This window comes from Bufo gargarizans, chromosome 6 (assembly GCF_014858855.1).
Source record: "Bufo gargarizans isolate SCDJY-AF-19 chromosome 6, ASM1485885v1, whole genome shotgun sequence".
NCBI lineage: Eukaryota > Metazoa > Chordata > Amphibia > Anura > Bufonidae > Bufo > Bufo gargarizans.
Genome location: NC_058085.1, coordinates 384618501 through 384641136, shown reverse-complemented (window position 1 = coordinate 384641136; position 22636 = coordinate 384618501). Strand labels below are relative to the sequence as shown.

The following is a 22636-nucleotide window of genomic DNA, read 5'->3' as shown; positions in this document are numbered from 1 at the left end:
GACTCCGGCTCCGCTAGCCCCACAGCCTATGATAGGCGCACTATGCCAGCAGCGATAGAGTTAACCGTCACCTCCCTTTGACGTCAGGTCGCTACGACTGGCTCCGACCGGTCAGTAATGAAGTGCTCGCGAGACCCCGCCCTCCTGACGTCACGCCGCAATGCCTGGCGCAGCCCTAGTCCCCGCCCTCCTGACGTCACGCCGCAGGTTCGGGCGCATGCGCGGTCTGAGGTAAACAGACTCCTGGGCGAAGACGGTCGGCAGATCGGTAATTCGCTGCCGGTGACGTTCAACGGAGGAAAACCGGGTGTCGTGAGCGGCAAGAAAGACGATTGATAACCGGCTGCCGGGCTGCGGTTTTCTTTTTGAGCTCCCAGCCCTGCGGGGTGTTTTTTTTTGTTTGCCCGGCCGTGTCTGAGCCGACTGGTTCCATCCGGTTCTTGCGCCTGCGCACTGAGTTCCTGGCGAGAAGAAGACAGGATGGTGCAGAAAGACGGGCAAGCGGCGGCCGCCGTCCTCACCGAACCGGACCAGGAGGCCAACCCGAACCCCCTGGTGCCTGAATTGGTGTCCCCCGTGCCTGCGGCAGAGGACACCGACACGGAGACCGAGACCTCGGCCGGCAGGAGGTTCCTGTGCGGCGTCGTGGAGGGTATGTGCCCCTTGTATTATGGGTGGGAGCCCCCGTCTCTCCCGGAGCCCTCAGAATGAAAGGGAGGGGGGGAGGACTTTGGAAAGCATAACACCCCCTCCCAGTGATTAGGTCTGTGCTGTACTAAAACTCCCATCATGTTCTAAGTCTGTTGGAGTAGTGCATCTTATATTCGCGGGGGAGACTGCTACTGCTGCAGTTCATTTTTGTTTTTTTTATATGAGGGGGGGGGGGGGCTAGAAATAAACTGACAACCCTGTGTGACCGGGAGCCCATGTACGTGACAAGTAGTCGCCGGATTGTAATCCAGCCATTCTCATAGAGATTGGACAATTTGTTTGGTCTAAGGCAGTAATCTCCAACCTGTCCACTGTCGCAAAGCTACAACTCCCAGCATACTCTGCATGCTAGGAATTGTGGTTTCCCAATAGCCGGAGGGCATTGGTGTAAGGACATGTGCTGGTACGACATCCCCTTGCCCAGTGTTAACCAAGCCGTGCAGTCGCAAGACTACAACTCCTAGCATGCCCAGACAGGCGCATGCAGTTTTCCAATAGCTATAGATTTGGAGAGGGCCGGGCTGGAGATCACCAGTCGGAGGACGTCCCTCCAGGTACCGACATCGCCCTTCCCAGTCTGAGGGAGTTCCCAATCCCAGTTGGGTCAAATGCATCAATCACCAAGCGGTAGCTTTCTAGTAGTTGCAGAACTACAGCTCCCAGCATTCTTTGACGGCTGCAGGCAGTTTTTCGGCAGCAGTCGGCAACCTCCGGCGCCCCAGCTGTTGTTACACCACAAATCCCAGCATGCTCCATTCACTTCTGTGAGGGTTTCCAAAGCAGCCGAGCAAATGTGCATGCTGGGAGTTGTAGTTTCTCAACAGCTGGAGTGCCGGAGGTTGCAGAATCCTGGTGGAAGCGCGTTCCCTCAGAGGAATTGGCGAGGCTCCCCTTCCTCCCAGGCTCAGCCATCTTTGTGATGTCAGATTTGTCTTGGATGGTTCTCGGCATCTACGTCATCATTGAGATATCGGGTCTTGGAGGTCTAATCATGAAGGGGTTGCTCAGTAACCGTCAGATCTCCAGCAGTGGTGAAAGTCCCAGCATGCTATGACTGGTTCACAGCGCCAGTACCCGCTGGGGGTTGTGCGGTCCCTGGCTGATTGCCGGTGTCTCTGCAGGTTGCAGCACTGCGTCCTCCAGCGTTGTGTCCATGTTTTAGCTGATCCCAGTATGGCGCCTGCAGGAACGGCGGCATAAGGGGCTCTGCGCCCCCGTCCAGCCTCCGCAGCATGTCAGACTGTGTGCTGATGGGGCCACTATTGAAATGAACTGTACTGTATGACACATGCAGATCTCCACAGCCCCGATCTGCTTGGGTGGACCCCACTAATCCTCTGAAGTGCACAAGACCCTCCTTGTAAAGGAGCCACATTGATTGGGGGCCACATTGTCAGCTTGAACCAATTCCAAGGGCCCAAAAAACCTTGAAAGCGGTATTACCAACTGAACTACTATTGAGCATACAGTATATACCATAAATATCTAGGGACGCTTCTAGTAATGGGGGAATACATACAAGATACAGGTGAGCAGCCACAACACATAGACATGTCTGTTACCAGATGGTCGGGGCCGCACAGAATGGGATTGACCATGGGACTGATTATTGATATTCTGTGCATTTTCATAAAAAATTAAAATCTTACACAAATCTGCTGTTAAATGAACATGTTTTATAATATAAATCTAATGCAAACAATTACGCCCAGAGCTTTATTATAATATATAGCGCCATATCCAGCAGCACCGCCACCCCTCCCCCTCACTGACTACCATGGCCTGCTTGCTTATTATCATTTAGTATAGTTGCTTTATTAATGTAAAATTTACATTTATAACATACTGGTGCCAAATGCCAATTTCCACCACCCCTCCCCCACCTCCAGTAACTACTCCAATAAACAACAGTATTAGATGAAAGAAAAGAAAATCTCCTTTTCAGTAGACCAGAAGAAAAGGCGGCCATTTAGCAAACCAAGCGGTCCGGCTGGACTGACGGCACTGCAGCCACTCCTCCAGGGCCAGGACTTCAGCTCCTCTCCAGGAGTCCCCCCATTTGTGCGCACGCCATGTTGAGCCGCGAGACTTCGAGACAGAATGGGGGGCGCGCGCGCTGGACGCCTTATCCGCTAGGTTAGATGCCGATACCGGTAACTTAAATTATGAATATCGGCTGATAGCATCAGTAAATCCGATCGTTCGATCCCTACTAGTGATATGTGCCCTTTGAATCTGTGTATCGGGGCCTCAATCTGCGGGATCCCTCAGCGTTTCCAAATATTCGGAGGTGACCGACTCCTCTCGGGGCAGTGATTTTTTGTTTTCTTCCGGTGATATGATACTCCATTCATCCATGGCAGCGGCCCCCTGTTGTGCGCAGCTACCAACCATAAAGACGCGCCGGAGGAGTAATGATGGCCTTCTTTCCCTGCCCCCTCACCAGCTTTACCTACCCCCCGCTAATTGCTGTGTCGTCTGTGCTGCACTGGGCACATCGGAGCAGAGCGGCTTCCGTCAGTGATTTATCGCACTTGGTGAGCTTTGTTTTTATTCTGCCAATTTGCAAGGCATGCCCCAAACTGGCATCAAAGCTGTATTTGTGTACTGGGGGTAGGGGAGAGATTATACTGAAGCGGGATGTACTGGAGGAACCAGTGCAGGTTTGGTTATAGATGACCTGGGACAGTAATCATCTGGTGCAAGGAGCACTTGTAGTGAGCGGTCTTACGTCCAGGACATTTCAGGTGACCCTCCAGGCTCCTTCCACAATCTGTGTGTGTAGATAGTCTTCTCTTCACTGGTGGTTAGCGATCTGGACTTTGTAGTTCCTTTGGCCTTACTGGGATGGAAATCGGCGCTCTGCACGGACATCTGGGTGAGCCTATCACAGACTCGTGTTTATACACAGCAGCCAATCGGAAGAGGCAGAGCTGCAGGATGGTGGGAGGAGCAGCAATCTGAACCAAAGGGAAGAGGCGTGTCTCAGACTGCCCCAGGCACTAGAGCTGAGCTGCAGTCACAGATCACAGCCCTGCCCTTCTTACTGATCCCAAAAAATAACTTGGAAGAGGCCTATTCCCCCCCCCCCCCCCCCAAATTAAAGTTTCTGTTGTCAATACAAGGAAACCTATCATCCACATGACCATTGCGTAAAAGATATGCAAGGACTCGCCATCATAGTGACACTGCTGTGACAGCCATATGCAGTGGGGACAATGACAAATTTTAAAGGTTTGATGTTTGCAAAGCCTGGACCTTTCAACGTGCAGAGGGGGCAGAAGCTGCAGAGAGAACAGAGCCTCTAGGTGTAACGGTAACGCCCCCGTTGCTCTTAGAGGCTCATTTGCATATATTAAAACATAATTTTTCTCAGCAGTGCGGACACGTATGAACATGGGACCAACACAGATGCCTTCAGCTGCCAAGTGCACATGTAACAGGTCAGCCAGTGTCTTCAGTGCAATACCTCTAATAGATGCCCTTTAAGTGCACACTTATCACAATTTTTGTGTTTGCCCAGACAACTAGAGAGATTTATCAAAACTGCTGTAAAGGAAAGCTGGTTTAGCTGCCCAGAGCAACCAATCAGATCCCTGCTGATTTTTCAGAGCTGCGTTGCAGAGTGAAAGGTGGAATCCATTGCTTGCTATGGGCTACTAAGCCAGTTTTCTTCCCCAGTATGTTGTGACCGGCTGGCGTCATTGTGTGATAGGCTCGCTTCTGAGCAGAAGTCGGTATGACGTGTGCGATGGTCAGTTCATTCGTCGCAGGGTGGCTGGTATACTGGTGAACGTACACTTCTACCGTAATATCTGATGATAGCGGTGATTATTGTGTCCTCCACCTAAATGTCCCCCAACGTGCTGTGTGCTCCTTCCCTCATCTCCTATAGAGGCCTGGACCGGCGGGCGGCTTCATGTCCGTGTCTGCTGCTGGTTGGGAGGGGGGGCGTCTGCCCGTGTCTTACCTTCTGTTACATTACACGATGGGGCACGGTGGTCATGGACGATGCAGCTTTGGCACTTTGCTCCCCATACTCGGTAGGTCCATATCAGTATAGAACTCTGCACTGAGAAGATATAATCCCCCAGGAACTCGGCAGCTGATCCTGAGTTGTCAGAAGCGTCCAATACATATAATTGGTCTTCTCCGCCAGCGCCTTTGGCAGCGCTCCACGGTCGCGTCTCCTCAAGGATTGACACTAATAGGTTTCAGGGACACATTACCGGAGGAGAGAATATGTCAGGGAGCAGTGGTTGGCACTGGCAATGTGCGGCCATTTTTAAATATATTTTTTTAACCCTTTAGGGACAGGTTATATTTGTAATGTTTAAGTCTCAGGATTGGCGGGGGTCTGACACCCCGCACCACTGCTGATCACTGATCCCAAGTAGCTCTGGTGCCAAAACTACCCAGCGCCATCTATGGTGTAGTGTACTGAGCCAGTTACTGCGGTATTCACTTCGCTTCAGTAACTGGTAGACCGGGCTGTGTATTTCCAGCACTGTAGGTATAGCAGAATTTGGGGTGTCGGACCCCCATCAGTCCTGGAATATCCCTTTAATGGCACATTTATAAGAACTAGTAATCGCCGCCCTGGAAATAATCCGGCTGCTTACATAGAACATTTATTGGGATTTAATTTCTGAACCCAAAAATTGTCACTTTATGCATTTAAATGGTTCTAGGAGGAAACGGGAGAACACATGGGATCCTTCTGCAAAAAGACCTGAGCATTAGGGCAGCATTACACCGGCCGCAGGTCGGGCAGATCATCGCTGACAAGGATTCGTAGGAACACACATTACCGATGATCTGTCAGGGTAAACGAGCAAACACTTGTTCATCGGGCGATCGCACCTTTTACGCAGACTCTGCTGCCAACAGATAATGATTTTGTACGGGGACGAGCCGTGGCATTAGTGATCACTGATACGCAGGTGATTGTCGGGATGGAACGCTTTCTTCCCGACAATCTAAATGCTCATCTGCCAGTCTGTATTCCTGGCTGCAGAGGTGACATCACATTGACTGCTGCAGCCAATCCTTGGCCTGTTGGGATGCCTCCGAGGCCAATGATTGGCTGCAGTGGCGATGTCACATCAACATGTACACAGAGCCCGGCTGGCAGAACCGGAGCAGCGTTGTGGGATTTGTTAGGTGAGTAACACGTGACTATTTTCTGTATTCTTCCTAAAACTGGACAACCTCTTTATAGGATGACTTTTTATTTTCTACCACTTGCTCTGCTGACTTTCGGTGGGGATGCTGTCTTATGCCCGTCTGCTGCCAGGTTTTGTTTCGCTGATGACGGGCAGTAATGGAATTGGTAAATCCTGACTTGTGCTGTCGCCAGCTGGAAGGCTTCACTGTGAGAGGCTGCCCCCGGGGCGTTCCTGCTAATAAGTGAGGAATAATGTGGCTGTCACAGCATGACGACCTCTTTATATATTACATCCTTAGGTCGGTAGAGGGTCCGACTACCAGGGCGCCCCCTCCGATCAGCTGTTCTGTGGAAGCTCAAGCAATGAAGAGAGGCCCCATACTTTCACAGCTCTGTCCATTGTGTACTGGAGGTGCTGGTTACTGCAGTGCGAGCAGCGGCTCCATCCACTACACCAGGGATCAGCAAGCTCCGGCTGCTGTCAAACTACAATTCCCAGCATGCTCCATTCATTTCTGTGGGAGTTCATAGAAGAGCAGAGTAAGTATGCATTCTGGGAGTTGTAGTTTCACAACAGCTGGAGTGCCTGAGGTTGCCTGCCCCTGCACTGCACAGTGGGCAGAGCTGTGTAGTTCCAGCGTTACTGACGGCCGATGTGTTAGATCCCCCCCCCCCCCCCCCCCCCCAATTTGAGGATAAGGCATCAATATAAAAGTCAAGGAGAACCCCTTTAAAGGTTATCGGACACCAGCGACCTCCCTCTCCGCTGTTTGCACACATAGCTGCAGTTCACCTGATGAAAAGCTTTTTCTTTCATTGCTCTGAGGCTCCGATACTTTTTTCTTAATATGCAAATTAGGCCTTTGGTGCAACGAGGGAGTCACCATTGTTCTTGTTGTACCCAAGCTCTACTACTTTCTATGGCCAGCCTAGGGTTGGGCAATATACCGCGGTATTAAGATATCGCAATATCACCGTTTCTTAATAACTGCGGTATATTAGTGACGTCATAGGAGTGATCGCACTTGCAATGAACGCTTGTAAAAAGTCTGCGTCCGGCCGCCTGTGCACATTGCCTGCCAGTTCTCACTGCAATCACCCCCTCCTCGTTCCTACTTTACCTGGACTCCACCCACCGACCCGAGAACTGGCACTCATAGGCCACGCTACGGCCACCCTGAAGGCCCAAACTTTAGCAGCCAATGAGAGGGGAGAAAAGACAACGGCATCCTCACAGGCCAGCTGCGAGCCGGGCCTGTACTATTGTCCACAGTGGGGGAAAACACATGCGGACTAGGGTAATGAATAAACTTGTCTCCTAGGTAATGCCATCTCCTATCCCAGCTTACCATGTATTGGCTGGCTCATCGGTTTTTGCAGCAGCCCCTGCATATGGCAGTGCCAGCTCTAGTGTTAAATTATACCACTTTACCACTTACTGCCCCCATATACACATGAACCCCAGACCCCTCCCCTTATACAGTGTACAGCACCCGGCCAACCCTGTATACAGTGTACTTTGTACAGTGCACATAGATGGGGATGTACTAGACCCAAGGGGAATATACAAGTCATGAGTCTCACCAGTATAAGCCCCATACAGTATAGCGTCTCCTTGCGGCCCCCCCCATACAGTGTAACGTCTCCTTGCGGCCCCCCCATACAGTGTAACGTCTCCTTGCGCCCCCCCCCCCATACAGTGTAACGTCTCCTTGCGGCCCCCCCATACAGTGTAACGTCTCCTTGCGCCCCCCCCCCCCATACAGTGTAACGTCTCCTTGCGGCCCCCCCATACAGTGTAACGTCTCCTTGCGCCCCCCCCCCCCATACAGTGTAACGTCTCCTTGCGGGGCCCCCCCCCCCCATACAGTGTAACGTCTCCTTGCGGGCCCCCCCCCCCCCCCCCCATACAGTGTAACGTCTCCTTGCGGCCCCCCCCCCCCCCCCCATACAGTGTAACGTCTCCTTGCGGGCCCCCCCCCATCATACAGTGTAACGTCTCCTGGCGACGGCCCCCATACAGTGTAACGTCTCCTTGTGTTTTTTTTTCTTTTAAATGGGTATTTATCGCGATATATATCGTTATCGCGATAAATTTCTTTATCGTCTGAATATTTTTGATATCGCCCAACCCTAGGCCAGCCCAACTGATGGCATTAGTAAGACTGATCAGTCAGAAAAATGCATTGAAATGCCAGATCAGTCTTTCCAGTGTCATCCGGCAAAACGGAGCCGGCATTTATTTTTTTTCACTTTTTTTTTTTTTGTCTCAGACACTAATACATTCCTATGGAAAAAAAATGCCGGCATTCAGACAAGTCTTCAGTTTTTTTTGGCCGGAGATAAAACCGTAGCATGCTGCGGTTTTATCTTTTGCCTGATCAATCAAAATGACTGAACTGAAGACATCCTGATGCATCCTGAACAGATTGCTCTCCATTCAGAATGCATGGGGATAAAACTGATCAGTTCTTTTCCGGTATTGAGCCCCTAGGACGGAACTCAGTGCCGGAAAAAAGCGCCGCTAGTGTGAAAGTGCCCTTAATTGACAGGGCCAGGCAGTGAGGTGAGGGGGGGGCCTGTCAATTAAGGGCACTTTCACACTAGCGGCGCTTTTTTCCGGCACTGAGTTCCGTCCTAGGGGCTCAATACCGGAAAAGAACTGATCAGTTTTATCCCAATGCATTCTGAATGGAGAGCAATCTGTTCAGGATGCATCAGGATGTCTTCAGTTCAGTCATTTTAGTCAGGACGGCCACAGTGGTGTCTATGCAGAGGCCTCTGGTGACACCGGATGGTAGCAGTGCTGGGGCCTACTAGGCAGGATCATTGCATGTAACAGGATTTATATTCATTCCGTTTCTTTTATTTCTGCAGGTTTCTATGGACGACCGTGGACTATGGAACAAAGGAAGGAACTTTTTAGAAGGTCAGTGCTGTTCGCTGTCCTAGTTTTCAGCTTTTTTTCTTTTTTTAATTCTCTATTTTCATAAGGCAAATACACCTGGGAGGAGCATTGACAACCATCATATTTTAGGGCAGTGATACAGATCTGTCCAACTTGCCATCAAACCTGTTGGTTTTGTCCCATTATATTTACCAGTATTAGTTCCCAAACTGTAACATAATCCACTATATTGACTGTACTGTGACTAGAGTATAGCAACCTGGCAAATCCCATCTGTGTCCCAGCCCCGTGGACGGGTCACAATCCATGTCCAAAGCAGGGAAGAATGTCCACTAAGTCCTGACAGATGGTTGCTATAATGCAGGGAGTTGCTCAGTCTGCGGCCCTTCAGCTGTTGCAAACCTACAACTCCCAGCATGCTCTTATAGCTGTAGGCTAGGCATGCTGGGAATTGTAGTTTTGCAACAGCAGGAGGGCCGCAGGGTGGGCGTCCCTGATATAACGGATCGTGCACAGAATGGGCGAGTCCAGCAGACCAAAATACTGCACACTGCCATTTTCTATGCCACGGACCAATGGTCTTTGATGGTAATCAGACATGTGAATTGGCCCATTGACTTTAATGTGTTGGACAATACATCTGAATAAGCCCTAAGCCGCAGCCAAAATTTGGATTTGCTCAGTTTTTGTATTGAGTAAAGACTGCACAATTTTCTGGGTAAACAGCGGTCTTGCCTGCGAAACCAAGCGGCCAGCAACAAGCAGTTTTGAAACTGCACCAACTTGGGGTAAAACTGACGTCCGTCGCAGATTTCGTCCACCTGACGGCCGTTACATCTGGCTTTGCTCTTGGTATTGAAAGAAAACTATTCCATTCCTTGCTTACTATGGTTATAAGGCCTCATGCATGCAACCGTGTATTTTATTTTTATTTTATCTGAGTTCGATCTGCATTTTTTGTGGATTGCACACAGAACCGTTCATTTCTGAAGTTAACCACTTCACATCCGGCCTATTTCCCACCCCCCCCCCCCCTTCCTGACCAGGCCTAATTTTGCAAATCTGACATCTGTCACTTTATTTAATAATGAATTTGGAGCGTTTTTTACTTATCCAAGCCATTCTGAGATTTTCTCGTGACACATTGTACTTCATGATAGTCATAAATTTGAGTCAATATATTTCACCTTTATTTATAAAATCTAAAATATATTACATTTTAGAAAAATTTCCAATTTTCAAAATTTCTATTTCTCTGCTTTTAATACAGAAAGTGATTTCTCATAAAATATTTATTACTTAACATTCCCCATAGGTCTACTTTATGTTGGCATTATTTTGGAAATGTCATTTTTATTTTTGTGGGGACGTTAGTAGGCTTAGAATTTTAGAAGCAATTCTTAAAATTTTTACGAAAATTTCCAAAACCCACTTTTTAAGGACTAGTTCAGGTCTGAAGTCACTTTGTGGGACTTACATAGTGGAAACCCCCCATAAATGACCCCATTGTAGAAACTACACCCTTCAAGTTACTTAAAACCGATTTTACAAACTTTGTTATCCACAAGAATTAAAGCAAAATAGAGATGACATTCAACTTTTTTTAATCCATTTTTTTTATTTAACCACTTCAACCCCGCTAGCTGAAACCCCCTTCATGACCAGGCCACTTTTTACACTTCTGCACTACACTACTTTCACCGTTTATCGCTCGGTCATACAACTTACCACCCAAATGAATTTTACCTCCTTTTCTTCTCACTAATAGAGCTTTCATTTGGTGGTATTTCATTGCTGCTGACATTTTTACTTTTTTTGTTATTAATCGAAATTTAACGATTTTTTTGCAAAAAAATGACATTTTTCACTTTCAGCTGTAAAATTTTGCTAAAAAAACTACATCCATATATAAATTTTTCGCTAAATTTATTGTTCTACATGTCTTTGATAAAAAAAAAATGTTTGGGCAAAAAAATAATGGTTTGGGTAAAAGTTATAGCGTTTACAAACTATGGTACAAAAATGTGAATTTCCGCTTTTTGAAGCAGCTCTGACTTTCTGAGCACCTGTCATGTTTCCTGAGGTTCTACAATCCCCAAACAGTAGAAAAACCCCACAAATGACCCCATTTCGGAAAGCAGACCCCCTAAGGTATTCGCTGATGGGCATAGTGAGTTCATAGAACTTTTTATTTTTTGTCACAAGTTAGCGGAAAATGATTTTTTTTTTTTTCTTACAAAGTCTCATATTCCACTAACTTGCGACAAAAAATAAAAGATTCTAGGAACTCGCCATGCCCCTCACGGAATACCTTGGGGTGTCTTCTTTCCAAAATGGGGTCACTTGTGGGGTAGTTATACTGCCCTGGCAATTTAGGGGCCCAAATGTGTAAGAAGTACTTTGCAATCAAAATGTGTAAAAAATGGCCTGCGAAATCCGAAAGGTGCACTTTGGAATATGTGCCCCTTTGCCCACCTTGGCTGCAAAAAAGTGTGACACATCTGGTATCGCCGTACTCAGGAGAAGTTGGGGAATGTGTTTTGGGGTGTCATTTTACATATACCCATGCTGGGTGAGAGAAATATCTTGGCAAAAGACAACTTTTCAATTTTTTTATACAAAGTTGGCATTTGACCAAGAGATTTCTCTCACCCAGCATGGGTATATGTAAAATGACACCCCAAAACACATTCCCCAACTTCTCCTGAGTACGGCGATACCAGATGTGTGACACTTTTTTGCAGTCTAGATGCGCAAAGGGGCACATATTCCTTTTAGGAGGGCATTTTTTGACATTTGGATCCCAGACTTCTTCTCACGCTTTAGGGCCCCTAACATGCCAGGGCAGTATAAATACCCCACATGTGACCCCATTTTGGAAAGAAGACACCCCAAGGTATTCAATGAGGGGCCTGGCGAGTTCATAGAATTTTTTTTTATTTTTTTTGCATAAGTTAGTGGAAATTGTTTTTTTTTTTTTTTTGTTTTTTTCTCACAAAGTCTCACTTTCCGCTAACTTAGGACAAAAATTTCAATATTTCATGGACTCAATATGCCCCTCACGGAATACCTTGGGGTGTCTTCTTTCCGAAATGGGGTCACATGTGGGGTATTTATACTGCCCTGGCTTTTTAGGGGCCCTAAAGCGTGAGAAGAAGTCTGGAATATAAATGTCTAAAAATTTTTACGCATTTGGATTCCGTGAGGGGTATGGTGAGTTCATGTGAGATTTTATTTTTTGACACAAGTTAGTGGAATATGAGACTTTGTAAGAAAAAAAAAAAAAAAATGTATATATATTTCCGCTAACTTGGGCCAAAAAAAATGTCTGAATGGAGCCTTACAGGGGGGGTGATCAATGACAGGGGGGGGTGATCAATGACAGGGGGGGGTGATCAATGACAGGGGGGGGTGATCAATGACAGGGGGGGGTGATCAATGACAGGGGGGTGATCACCCATATAGACTCCCTGATCACCCCCCTGTCATTGATCACCCCCCTGGTAAGGCTCCATTCAGACGTCCGTATGATTTTTTCGGATCCGCAAAACACATGCGGACGTCTGAATGGAGCCTTACAGGGGGGTGATCAATGACAGGGGGGTGATCAATGACAGGGGGGTGATCAATGACAGAGGGGTGATCACCCATATACACTCCCTGATCACCCCCTGTCATTGATCACCCCCCTGTAAGGCTCCATTCAGACGTCCGTATGATTTTTACGGATCCGTGGATACATGGATCGGATCTGCAAAACACATGCGGACGTCTGAATGGAGCCTTACAGGGGGTGATCAATGACGGGGTGATCAGGGAGTGTATATGGGTGATCACCCCTCTGTCATTGATCACCCCCCTGTAAGGCTCCATTCAGACGTCCGCATGTGTTTTGCGGATCCTATCCATGGATCCGTAAAAATCATGCGGACGTCTGAATGGAGCCTTACAGGGGGGTGATCAATGACAGGGGGGTGATCAGGAAGTCTATATGGGTGATCACGCCCTTGTCATTGATCACCCCCCTGTAAGGCTCCATTCAGACGTCCGTATGCGTTTTGCGGATCCGATCCATGTATCCGTGGATCCGTAAAAATCATACGGACGTCTGAATAGAGCCTTACAGGGGGGTGATCAATGACAGGGGGGTGATCAATGACAGGGGGGTGATCAATGACAGGGGGGTGATCAATGACAGGGGGGTGATCAGGGAGTCTATATGGGGTGATCAGTGGTTCATAAAGGGTTAATAAGTGACGGGGGGGGGGGGGGGGTGTAGTGTAGTGGTGTTTGGTGCTACTTTAGTGAGCTGCCTGAGTCCTCTGGTGGTCGATCCAAACAAAAGAGACCACCAGAGGACCAGGTAGCAGGTATATTAGACGCTGTTATCAAAACAGCGTCTAATATACCTGTTAGGGGTTAAAAAAATCACATCTCCAGCCTGCCAGCGAGCGATCGCCGCTGGCAGGCTGGAGATCCACTCGCTTACCTTCCGTTCCTGTGAGCGCACGCGCCTGTGTGCGCGCGTTCACAGAAAATCTCGCGTCTCGCGAGATGACGCGCCGATGCGTCCAGGAGGAATAAATCGGACGCATCGGTGCGTTAGGCGGTCGGGAGGTGGTTAAAGATAATACAACCGGATCTGTTCATAGCGGATGCAGACGGTTGTATTATTATGACGGAAACGTTTTTGCGATCGCCGCTGGCAGGCTGGAGATCCACTCGCTTACCTTCCGTTCCTGTGTGCGCGTGTTCACAGGAAATCTCGGCTCTCGCGGGAGGACGCGTATATGCGTCCACCCAGAAGAGCAGGGCCGCCGGCAGGACGCAATCCTGCGTACGGCGGTCCTGGTTTGGTTAAAGGGAACCTGTCACCGGGATTTTGTGTATAGAGCCGAGGACATGGGTTGCTAGATCGCCACTAGCACATCCGCAATACCCAGTCCCCAAAGCTCTGTGTGCTTTTATTGTGTAAAAAAAAACTATTTGATACATATGCAAATTAACCTGAGATGAGTCCTGTCCCTGACTCATCTCACTTACAGGACTCATCTCAGGTTAATTTGCATATGTGTCAAATCGTTTTTTTTACGCAATAAAAGCACACAGAGCTATGGGGACTGGGTATTGCGGATGTGCTAGCGGCCATCTAGCAACCCATGTCCTCAGCTCTATACACAAAATCCCGGTGACAGGTTCCCTTTAACACATCGAGGGTTAACAGCCAAACAAAACTCAATATTTATTACCCTGATTCTGCAGTTTACAGAAACACCCCACATGTGGTCATAAACTGCTGTACGGCTACACGGCAGGGCACAGAAGGAAAGGAGTGCCATATAGTTTTTGGAAGGCAGATTTACCTGAACTGGTTTTTAGATGCCATATCCCATATAAAGCCCCCCTGATGCACCCCTACAGTAGAAACTCCCAAAAAGTGACCCTATTTTGGAAACTAGGGGAGGGATAAGATGCCAGTTTTATTGGTACTATTTTGGGGTACATATGATTTTTAATTGCTGTATATTAAATTTTTTGTGAGGCAGGGTAGCCAAAAAATGGCTGTTTTTTTTTACAACATTCATCTGACGGGGTCAATAATGCGCTATTTTTATAGACCAAGTAGTTACGGACACAATGATATCAAATATGTGTACTTTCTTTGTTTCAGTTTTACATAATAAAGCATTTTCTGAACGCCATATTCTTTTTTTTATTTTACTGCCGATCGTTTTTTGCAGGAAGCGTTGACGTTTTTATTGGTGCCATTTTTGGGTACATATATTTTTTGATCATTCATTATTTCACTTTATAAGGCAAGGTGACCACAAAATTGGTTGTTTTAGCACAGTTTTTATTAATTTATTTTTACAGCGTTCACCCGACATTTAACTTCATTCTTTCTTTTTTTTTTTTTCCACTAATGATTTCTCCTGTAACTGGGGCTGACATAGTAGCCCCAGTTACAGGGGAAATACACCCCCCAGAGAGGCTGTACAGCAGAATACAGAACTGTACAGCCTCAGAGCAGGGCTGATCGAGGTCTGTGAAAGACCCGACTTTTCCTGCACTCTCCCGGCTGACCGCCGGGACAGAAAGCGTTATGCGCTTCCTGATCTGTATACACAGTGCTCGGCGAGCTCTGTGTATGCAGTGATTTAGAAGGCAGGGACACTTGAGCACTGTCCCTGCCTTCTCTCTGGGGTGCCCTGATGTCACTGACAGCGGGCGACCCGCTCTGCAGCTGCATGACTAGCGTGCAGCTGCCATCTCTGAATGGATGTTCCAGAACGTCCATTCAGAGATAAACATCCACCCATAGGACGTTTATATCCTATGGGCGGATGGCAAGTGGTTAATGGGTCTGCAAAAAAACAAAAAACGGATGCAACACAGACATCATCTTTATTTTGCCAATCTGCATTTTGCGGACCGCAAAATACATACAGTCGGGTGCATGAGACCTAATGTTCGTGTTTTCTACCGTAGACTTCAGAAGTGGGGTCTTAACACATACCTCTACGCTCCAAAGGATGATTACAAGCACAGAATGTTCTGGAGAGAGATGTACTCGGTGGAAGAAGCTGGTAATTATTCACACTTTACACGTGATCATCTGCAGGTTTGCTCACTTATTCCCACAGACGGTGTAATATTTTTCACAAGCTTTGGACTGTGACGGCTGCTGGTCACATTGTGATCTACTGGTGGCTGTTACCAGTGTGCTGTGAGTGGCGTCTCCCTCCAGACCAGTGACTCCCATTCTCTAGCCTGTGCTTCCTGTTAGGTTTTTCAGCCTCCTGGGGGGTTTGAAAAATCACTCGCCATAGCACGTCTTCTCAGTTTAATGAGCAAAGGTCTGCAGCTGGTGACCTATTGACCAAAGTATCATTAAAGAGGACCTGTCCCCTCTCCTGACTTGCCTGTTTTAATAGATCCATGCATTCCCTCATGTAAAAACCATTCTGGAGCATCTATTCTTATGGCTCTATGTTGTACCATTCCTCTATTATTCCTGCTAGAATTTATGGAAGAATTGCTAGCAGTCGGCAGTAAAAATACAATTGGGGGTGGGGATGTCCCTGCACAGTCTAACGATGGCATCATTGACTGGATAGAGTAAGACTGTGCAGGTACACCCCCCCAACTGGTTACCTCCCCTCTGTACCCTTACTGCAGACTGCTAGCAATTCATTCATTCATAACTTCTAGTGGAAATAATAGAGGAATGGTACAATATAGTACTAAGAAGAGATGCTCCAGAATTGTTACAAGGAATGCAAGTAGCTATTAAAACAGGCATGTCCGGAGCTTGTGGACACCATAATCTTCTCTTGTGCCTCCTGTTCTTCTGTCTTAGGCTACTTTCACACTGGCGTTTTGGCTTTCCATTTGTGCGATCCGTTCAGGGCTCTCACAAGAGGCCCAAAATGGCTCAGCTTTGCCCTAATGCATTCTGAATGGAAATGGATACGCTCAGAATGCATCAGTTTGCCTCCGATCAGTCTCCATTCCGCTCTGGAGGCTGCTTGCAGCGTTTTGTTGTCTGTCTGACGAAACTGAGCCAAACGGTTCCGTCCTGGCACACAATGTAAGTCAATAGGAACGGATCCGTTTTCTCTGACACAATCTGGCGCAATAGAAAACAGATCCGTCTCTCATTGACTTTCAATGGCGTTCATGACGGATCCGTCTTGGCCATGTTACAGATAATACAACCGGATCCGTTCATGACGGATGCATGCTGTTGTATTATTGTAACTGATCTGTTTTTTCAGATCTATGACGGATCCGCCCAAAACGTAAGCGTACCCGATAAGCGCTGTTTACAAGCGTGCTTATCGGGCGTTTACATACGCGCCGAGGAAACAAGCAAACGCCCATTGTCGTGCGTTCCCACTAGGTCTATGTGCAGGAACGCGAGACAATGCGCCCCAAAGAAGCTCCTGTACTTCTTGGAGCGTCTGGCTTTTTACAGCGTGATCGTACGCGCTGTAAAACGCTCAGGTGAGAACCATGCCGATAGGGAAGCATTGGTTTTTGCTTGTTGAGCGTTTTATAGCGCGTAGGAACGCGCTGTAAAGCGCTCAGGTGTGAACCCAGCCTTAGTCCTCTACTTGTGTGTGCTCAAAAATTGTGCCTGCGGCCTAAACATGGTCAAACCCGTTAAAGGATATGGACCTTTTGGAACAAAACCAAAAATATTTTTTTAAACAAATTAATTTATTCTGTGGAGAAAATCATTTCTCCAATTGGTTCTTTATTTTTCTTTTTTCGTGTTTGTTCTACAGCCTGTAGTGCAGGGATGGCCAACCTGAGGCTCTCCAGCTGTTGCAAAACTACAACTCCCATCATGCCCGGACAGTCTACAGCTATCAGCCTACAGCAGGGCATGGTGGGAGTTGTAGTTTTACAACAGCTGGAGAGCCGCGGGTTGGCCATGCCTGCTGTAGTGCTTCCTATGCACAGCAGGCTGCTCTGTGAGGTTACAGGGAATCCGTCATCTGCACAGGGGAGCGCGCACAGTCTCCCTACTACTGACAGCCCCCACCCGCCATGTTTTACAGTCTAGCAAGCCTCCAGTCCTCTGCTCTGTCATTATCATGCAGATTTTCAGGTCATATCCACAGCATTTTACAGTAGTAGCAAGGTGGATGAGATTTTTAAAGAGTTTTAATTTGAAAATATCACTTCCTATATGCAGCAGAAAATGTTCACAGTGAATCCTCGCATGGCTTCTGTTTGTTCTCTTCTTACTGATTCACATCTTAACCAACTAACATGGTAAACCTTTGTGTTTCCTACAGATCAGCTCATGACCTTGATCTCTGCTGCTCAGGAATTTGAGATTGAGTTCATCTATGCCATATCTCCAGGACTGGACATAACTTTTTCCAACCAAAAGGAATTGTCTACACTGAAGCGCAAATTAGACCAGGTTGGTAAAGGATAAGTCTGCGGGTCTCTGACTGATCCGTCACCTGAGCATGCCCGCCGGTTTAGCCAGTAGATTTGTAAACTGCTGAACTGTCTGTGCTTTTGGGTACTGGTAATCTCCTAAATGGGCAATTTCCAAAATATCGTATCCAGTGCAGAATACACATTCTGTGTGGGAGCGTGATTTCCCATTAGGGACGCTGCTCCTTTCACAGGACCGCATGGTATTGTAATGATTTGTAATGCTGTAATATGTCAAATTATACTGACATATTGCTGTCAGTGTAATTCAGTGGATGCAAGGTCAGACAGAGACACACAGCATTACAAATCATTATAATGCCATGCGGTCCTGTAAAAGGAGCAGTGTCCGTGATAGGAAAGCACGCTCCCACAAGGAGCGTGTTCACACTAGACATGCTCGTCTGAAAGTACCCAGTGACTCACTCTCTCTTTTTTCTTTCTTTCTTCTCCAGGTCACGCAGTTTGGGTGCAAGTCGTTTGCTCTTCTGTTTGATGACATTGATCACAATATGTGCCCAGCAGATAAGGAAGTATTCAGCTCTTTCGCCCATGCACAAATATCCATCACTAATGAGATTTATCAATATTTAGGTGAACCAGAAACATTCTTATTTTGTCCCACAGGTAAGTAGCATTGTATACTAATCATTAATGGCATTGTCTTGTATAAAATACGTTGATTCCTGACGGAGGACTGTTTTTACAGAATATTGTGGGACCTTTTGTTATCCAAATGCTGCCCAGTCGCCGTATCTGAGGACAGTCGGCGAAAAACTGCTCCCTGGCATAGAAGTCCTCTGGACAGGTACTTTCTCTTTCATTCTTTTTGGTCTTGTCTGCATTGCAACCCCCCCTGTTTGTCTGCATTGACTGTTTAAACTGATTACCTATTTTCAGTATAGCTCATCAGCATCGAATGGGTGGGGATCCAACTCTCGGCACCCTTGCAAGTCAGCTGTTTGAAGAGGCTGCGGTGCTCCAGTAAGCATCACAACCTCTTTGCAGCGTACCGACCACTCCGTCCATTGTATAGCGGCTGTGCTTGGTCATGCAGCTTGGCCCCATTCACTTGACAGAGCTGTGCCTGGGCCATGTGATCAATGAATGTGATTGCACTGGCCTAGGAAGAGGCCGCAGTGCTCACCAGAGCACCGCAGTCTCTTGAAACAGCTAGAAGTAGTAACTGTGCCCGTCACGATTTTGGTGATCTGGCGAGCTTGTAGACGTGAGACGCAAATCACAACCAGATTTGGAATGTACAAGTTTATTGCGAGACAATGCGTTTCGGGGTGCGTATGACCCCTTTATCAAGTCTGGTGTGCTACAGCTGCTGGCGCAGCTGGATATTTGCTGCTCGGTTACTGCTTCCCGGTCGCTCTTATTGGCAATGTAGTGCAACGCTTTGCCAGAGGTGAGTCAGATGTGGCTGGAGCGCTGTGACTTGGCTATTCTACTTGGTACATGCAGTCAGGCGAAGCCGATGTGGCTGGAGTGTTGTGGCCCAGCTTCTGCATGTGGTGTGTGCAGTCAGGACAACTGCTCTCTGCGCAGAAGCTGGGCCACAACACTCCAGCCACATCAGCTTCGCCTGACTGCATGTACCAAGTAGTTTGATTATAAATATAGACCGGCACACTTCATTTGGAGTAACGCAGAGATGTGTAATCTATACCGTTCGTATATACATTTATTGATTAATACAAATATAAATTAAAATAATTAAAATATTAGAAATGTAAATTAAAGAAATAAAATGTAAAAAAAAAAATATATGAAAATAATTCAGTACCCATCATTAGAATATACTTAAATATACATAAAGTCTCTGTATCTGCCGTGTATGTGGTGAACAGCTGGTTTGCTTTCACCCCCTACACAACAGCCAGTGAGGGACTAAGTATAGACCCTCTATCTACTTCATAGATTTGTTTTCCCTCTAAGGCTACTTTCACACTAGTGTTTTAGTTTTCCGGTATTGAGATCCGTCATAGGGGCTCAATACCGGAAAAAAAAATGCTTCAGTTTTGTCCCCATTCATTATCCATGGGGACAAAACTGAACTGAACGGAATTCTCCAAAATGCATTCCGTTTAGTTGCGTTCCCAGACCGCAGAGCAAAACTGCAGCATGTTGTATTTTGCATTCTGTCCTTGGAAAAACTGATCCGTCATGACCCCCAATGCAAGTCAATGGAGGACGGATCAGTTTTCTCTGCCACAATAGAAAACTGATCCGTCCTCCATTGATTTTTAATGGGGTTCACGACGGATCCGTCTTGGCAATGTTAAAGATAATGCGACCGGATCCGTTCATAACGGATGGAGATGGTTGTATTATCAAAGAATTGAACCATAATCTTCACAAAGTGAAAATCGATAAGCTTTATTGATAACGCATAACAAATGCATACATGATGATATCCCCGGAAGAAGCCAGTTTACTGGCGAAACGGCGTTTGGTCAGAAGGTGGCTGAGAGATCGACACACCATTCAGGGTATGCCTATTATCTTTTTTAATCGCCAAGTCTTTTTATCCTCATATTTGCCTCCATTGCAGCATTGTTTGGGGCCTATTATTCTGAGGTGTCTTTGTTTACCATCTTGTATTCTTTTCCCTGCTGGTTGGTGTGCTGACCTCTCAGCCCCCCCTTGGGTCCTGTTCCTCATCTTTGTGTTCCACCTTTGTGCTGCCTTTTACCATCATGTATGTATTTGTTATCAATAAAGCTTATCGATTTTCACCTGGTGAAGATTATGGTTCAATTTTTTGGCGACATTTATGGCTCCTTGTGGGTCAGTATTTTTTCATTATTTATCTCTGTCCGGTAATAATTGGGTGGCTGGTTGTATTATCAGTAACTGAAGCGTTTTTTGCTGAACCCTGCCGGATCCAGCAAAAACGCTAGTGTGAAAGTAGCCTAAATTGCATCCAGTTTTGTGTCCCAAAAATATATTTGCTTTCTTTTTTTTGCCAAATAGATAAATAAATATAAAATGAGATAGTCAAACAGTCCCAATGGATACTTGGTATAGATGTATAGTTCGTTTACATTCCCAGTGCACTGATTAATAATATGTCCAGTATAAACCAGCAGACCGTTCCAATAGATACTTTGTATCAGTTTGGAGTTATGCTGACTCCTCCTTCAGTGGTCAGCTGATGACCACTGAAGGAGTAGGCATAAGGCCTCATGCACACGACTGTTCCATTTTTTGCGGTCCGCAAATTAGGGTTGTTGCAGGTATCGAAATTTCGATACCAATTGATACTTTTGTCCCGGTATCGATACGATACCAGGATTTCAATTTTTTTCGGTACTGGGCTGCGCAGTCTAGTATCTCTGAACATGAGCGCACTGCTGTCAGCGCACTCATGTTCTCTCAGCAGCACAGGGGAGAAGGAACGCTCACTAGAGAAGCTGATGTCTCTTCCCCATTGCTCCGATAGTAATTAGCATATGGAGCAGGAGACAGTAATGGGGCACAGCGGGCGAACGGAGCGACGCTCAGGAATAATGGTAAGTGCTGGGACATCTCTGGGCGCTGCTCTGTGTAGCCTAATACTTAGTCTGGACCCATATAAGGTCGTCTTTAACACATAATACAGGAGGCAGGTGCCGGCAGCAGAATCACATTGCCGGCACCCTGCCTCTGACAGAGAGCTGCAGTCAGCGGCAGTTAACGCCTCAGGTGCGGCACCTGAGGGGTTTACTGCCGCTGATTTGCTGCCGGTACCCGCCTCCTGTATTAAGGGGTAATTATCATTGGTGGCGCAGTGTGCCCGCCCCTCTCAACCCCCCCAGTATTAAAATCATTGGTAGCAGTGGCCACAGGGGCTCCCTGCTGCTGTGTGCACAGAGCAGCAGGGACAGTGTGAGGTCCTATTCACCCTAATAGAGATCTATCATGGTGAATAGGACAAGGGATGAAAGATCCCAGGTTCTGGCCCCTAAGGGGGGAAATAGTTAAAAAGTTAAGATAAAATAAAACACCAAAATATTAAGTATGAATCACCCCCTTTCCCAATTTCACATATAAAATATATAAACAATAAATAAACATATTACATATCGCCGCGTCAGAAAAGTCCAAACTATTCAAATATAAAAAAAATCTATGCGGTGAACGCCGGAACAGAAAAAAATAAATAAAAATTGAGCGATTCGCCATTGATTAAAATGCAGAATGCACATGGCTTTTTTGGTTTATTTTTTCGCGTGGTATCGAGTATCGCAATACTTTTTTATGGTATCGAAATTGAATAAAAAATTTGGTATCGCCACAACTCTACTGCAAATTGCAGATCCGCAAAACACGGAAGCCGCCCGTGTGCCTTTTGCGGCCCCATTGAAGATGTATAGTTTTGCGGATCCGCAATTTGCAGTAGAGTTGTGGCGATACCAAATTTTTTATTCGATTTCGATACCCTAAAAAAGTATTGCGATACTCGATACCACGCGAAAAAATAAACCAAAAAAGCCATGTGCATTCTGCATTTTTAAAAATGGCGAATCGCTCAGTTTTTATTTATTTTTTTTCTGTTCCGGCGTTCACCGCATAGATTTTTTTTTTTTTAGGCTCCTCTTTTGCGGCCCCATTGAAGTGAATGGGTCCAGACCCGAGTCGCAAAGACTGTGGCTCGGATGTGAACCAGAACAACGGTCGTGTGGGTGAGGCCTTACTCCGAAACACGTCTGGTACAATTGGCAGTCATTCACAGACTCCACCAAAACCCACCAAAGTCCAGAACCCACCAAAATAACCCACTAACTCATATGTGGAAAATCTACCTTTTTGGAACAAGGACAGATGAAGTGTGGAGCGCTCCACATACAATACGTGAGAACTTCAGTCTGGGCAGTTAAGGCATAGTGCGTTTTACCACGTGG

At 46.8% G+C, this 22636-nt stretch overlaps 1 protein-coding gene across 1 annotated transcript in view; it reads left to right on the top strand.

Moving 5' to 3' along the window:
• The first annotated feature begins 206 nt into the window (after window positions 1-206).
• OGA (O-GlcNAcase) overlaps window positions 207-22636 on the top strand; it is a 56123-nt gene continuing 33693 nt past the window's right edge. The window contains exons 1-6 of the mRNA XM_044299160.1: window positions 207-652; window positions 8756-8807; window positions 15276-15373; window positions 17594-17724; window positions 18200-18371; window positions 18454-18552. Of these exons, the coding sequence (XP_044155095.1) occupies window positions 481-652; window positions 8756-8807; window positions 15276-15373; window positions 17594-17724; window positions 18200-18371; window positions 18454-18552 (724 nt within the window). The 5' untranslated portion in view covers window positions 207-480. The remainder of the gene's footprint in view (window positions 653-8755; window positions 8808-15275; window positions 15374-17593; window positions 17725-18199; window positions 18372-18453; window positions 18553-22636) is intronic.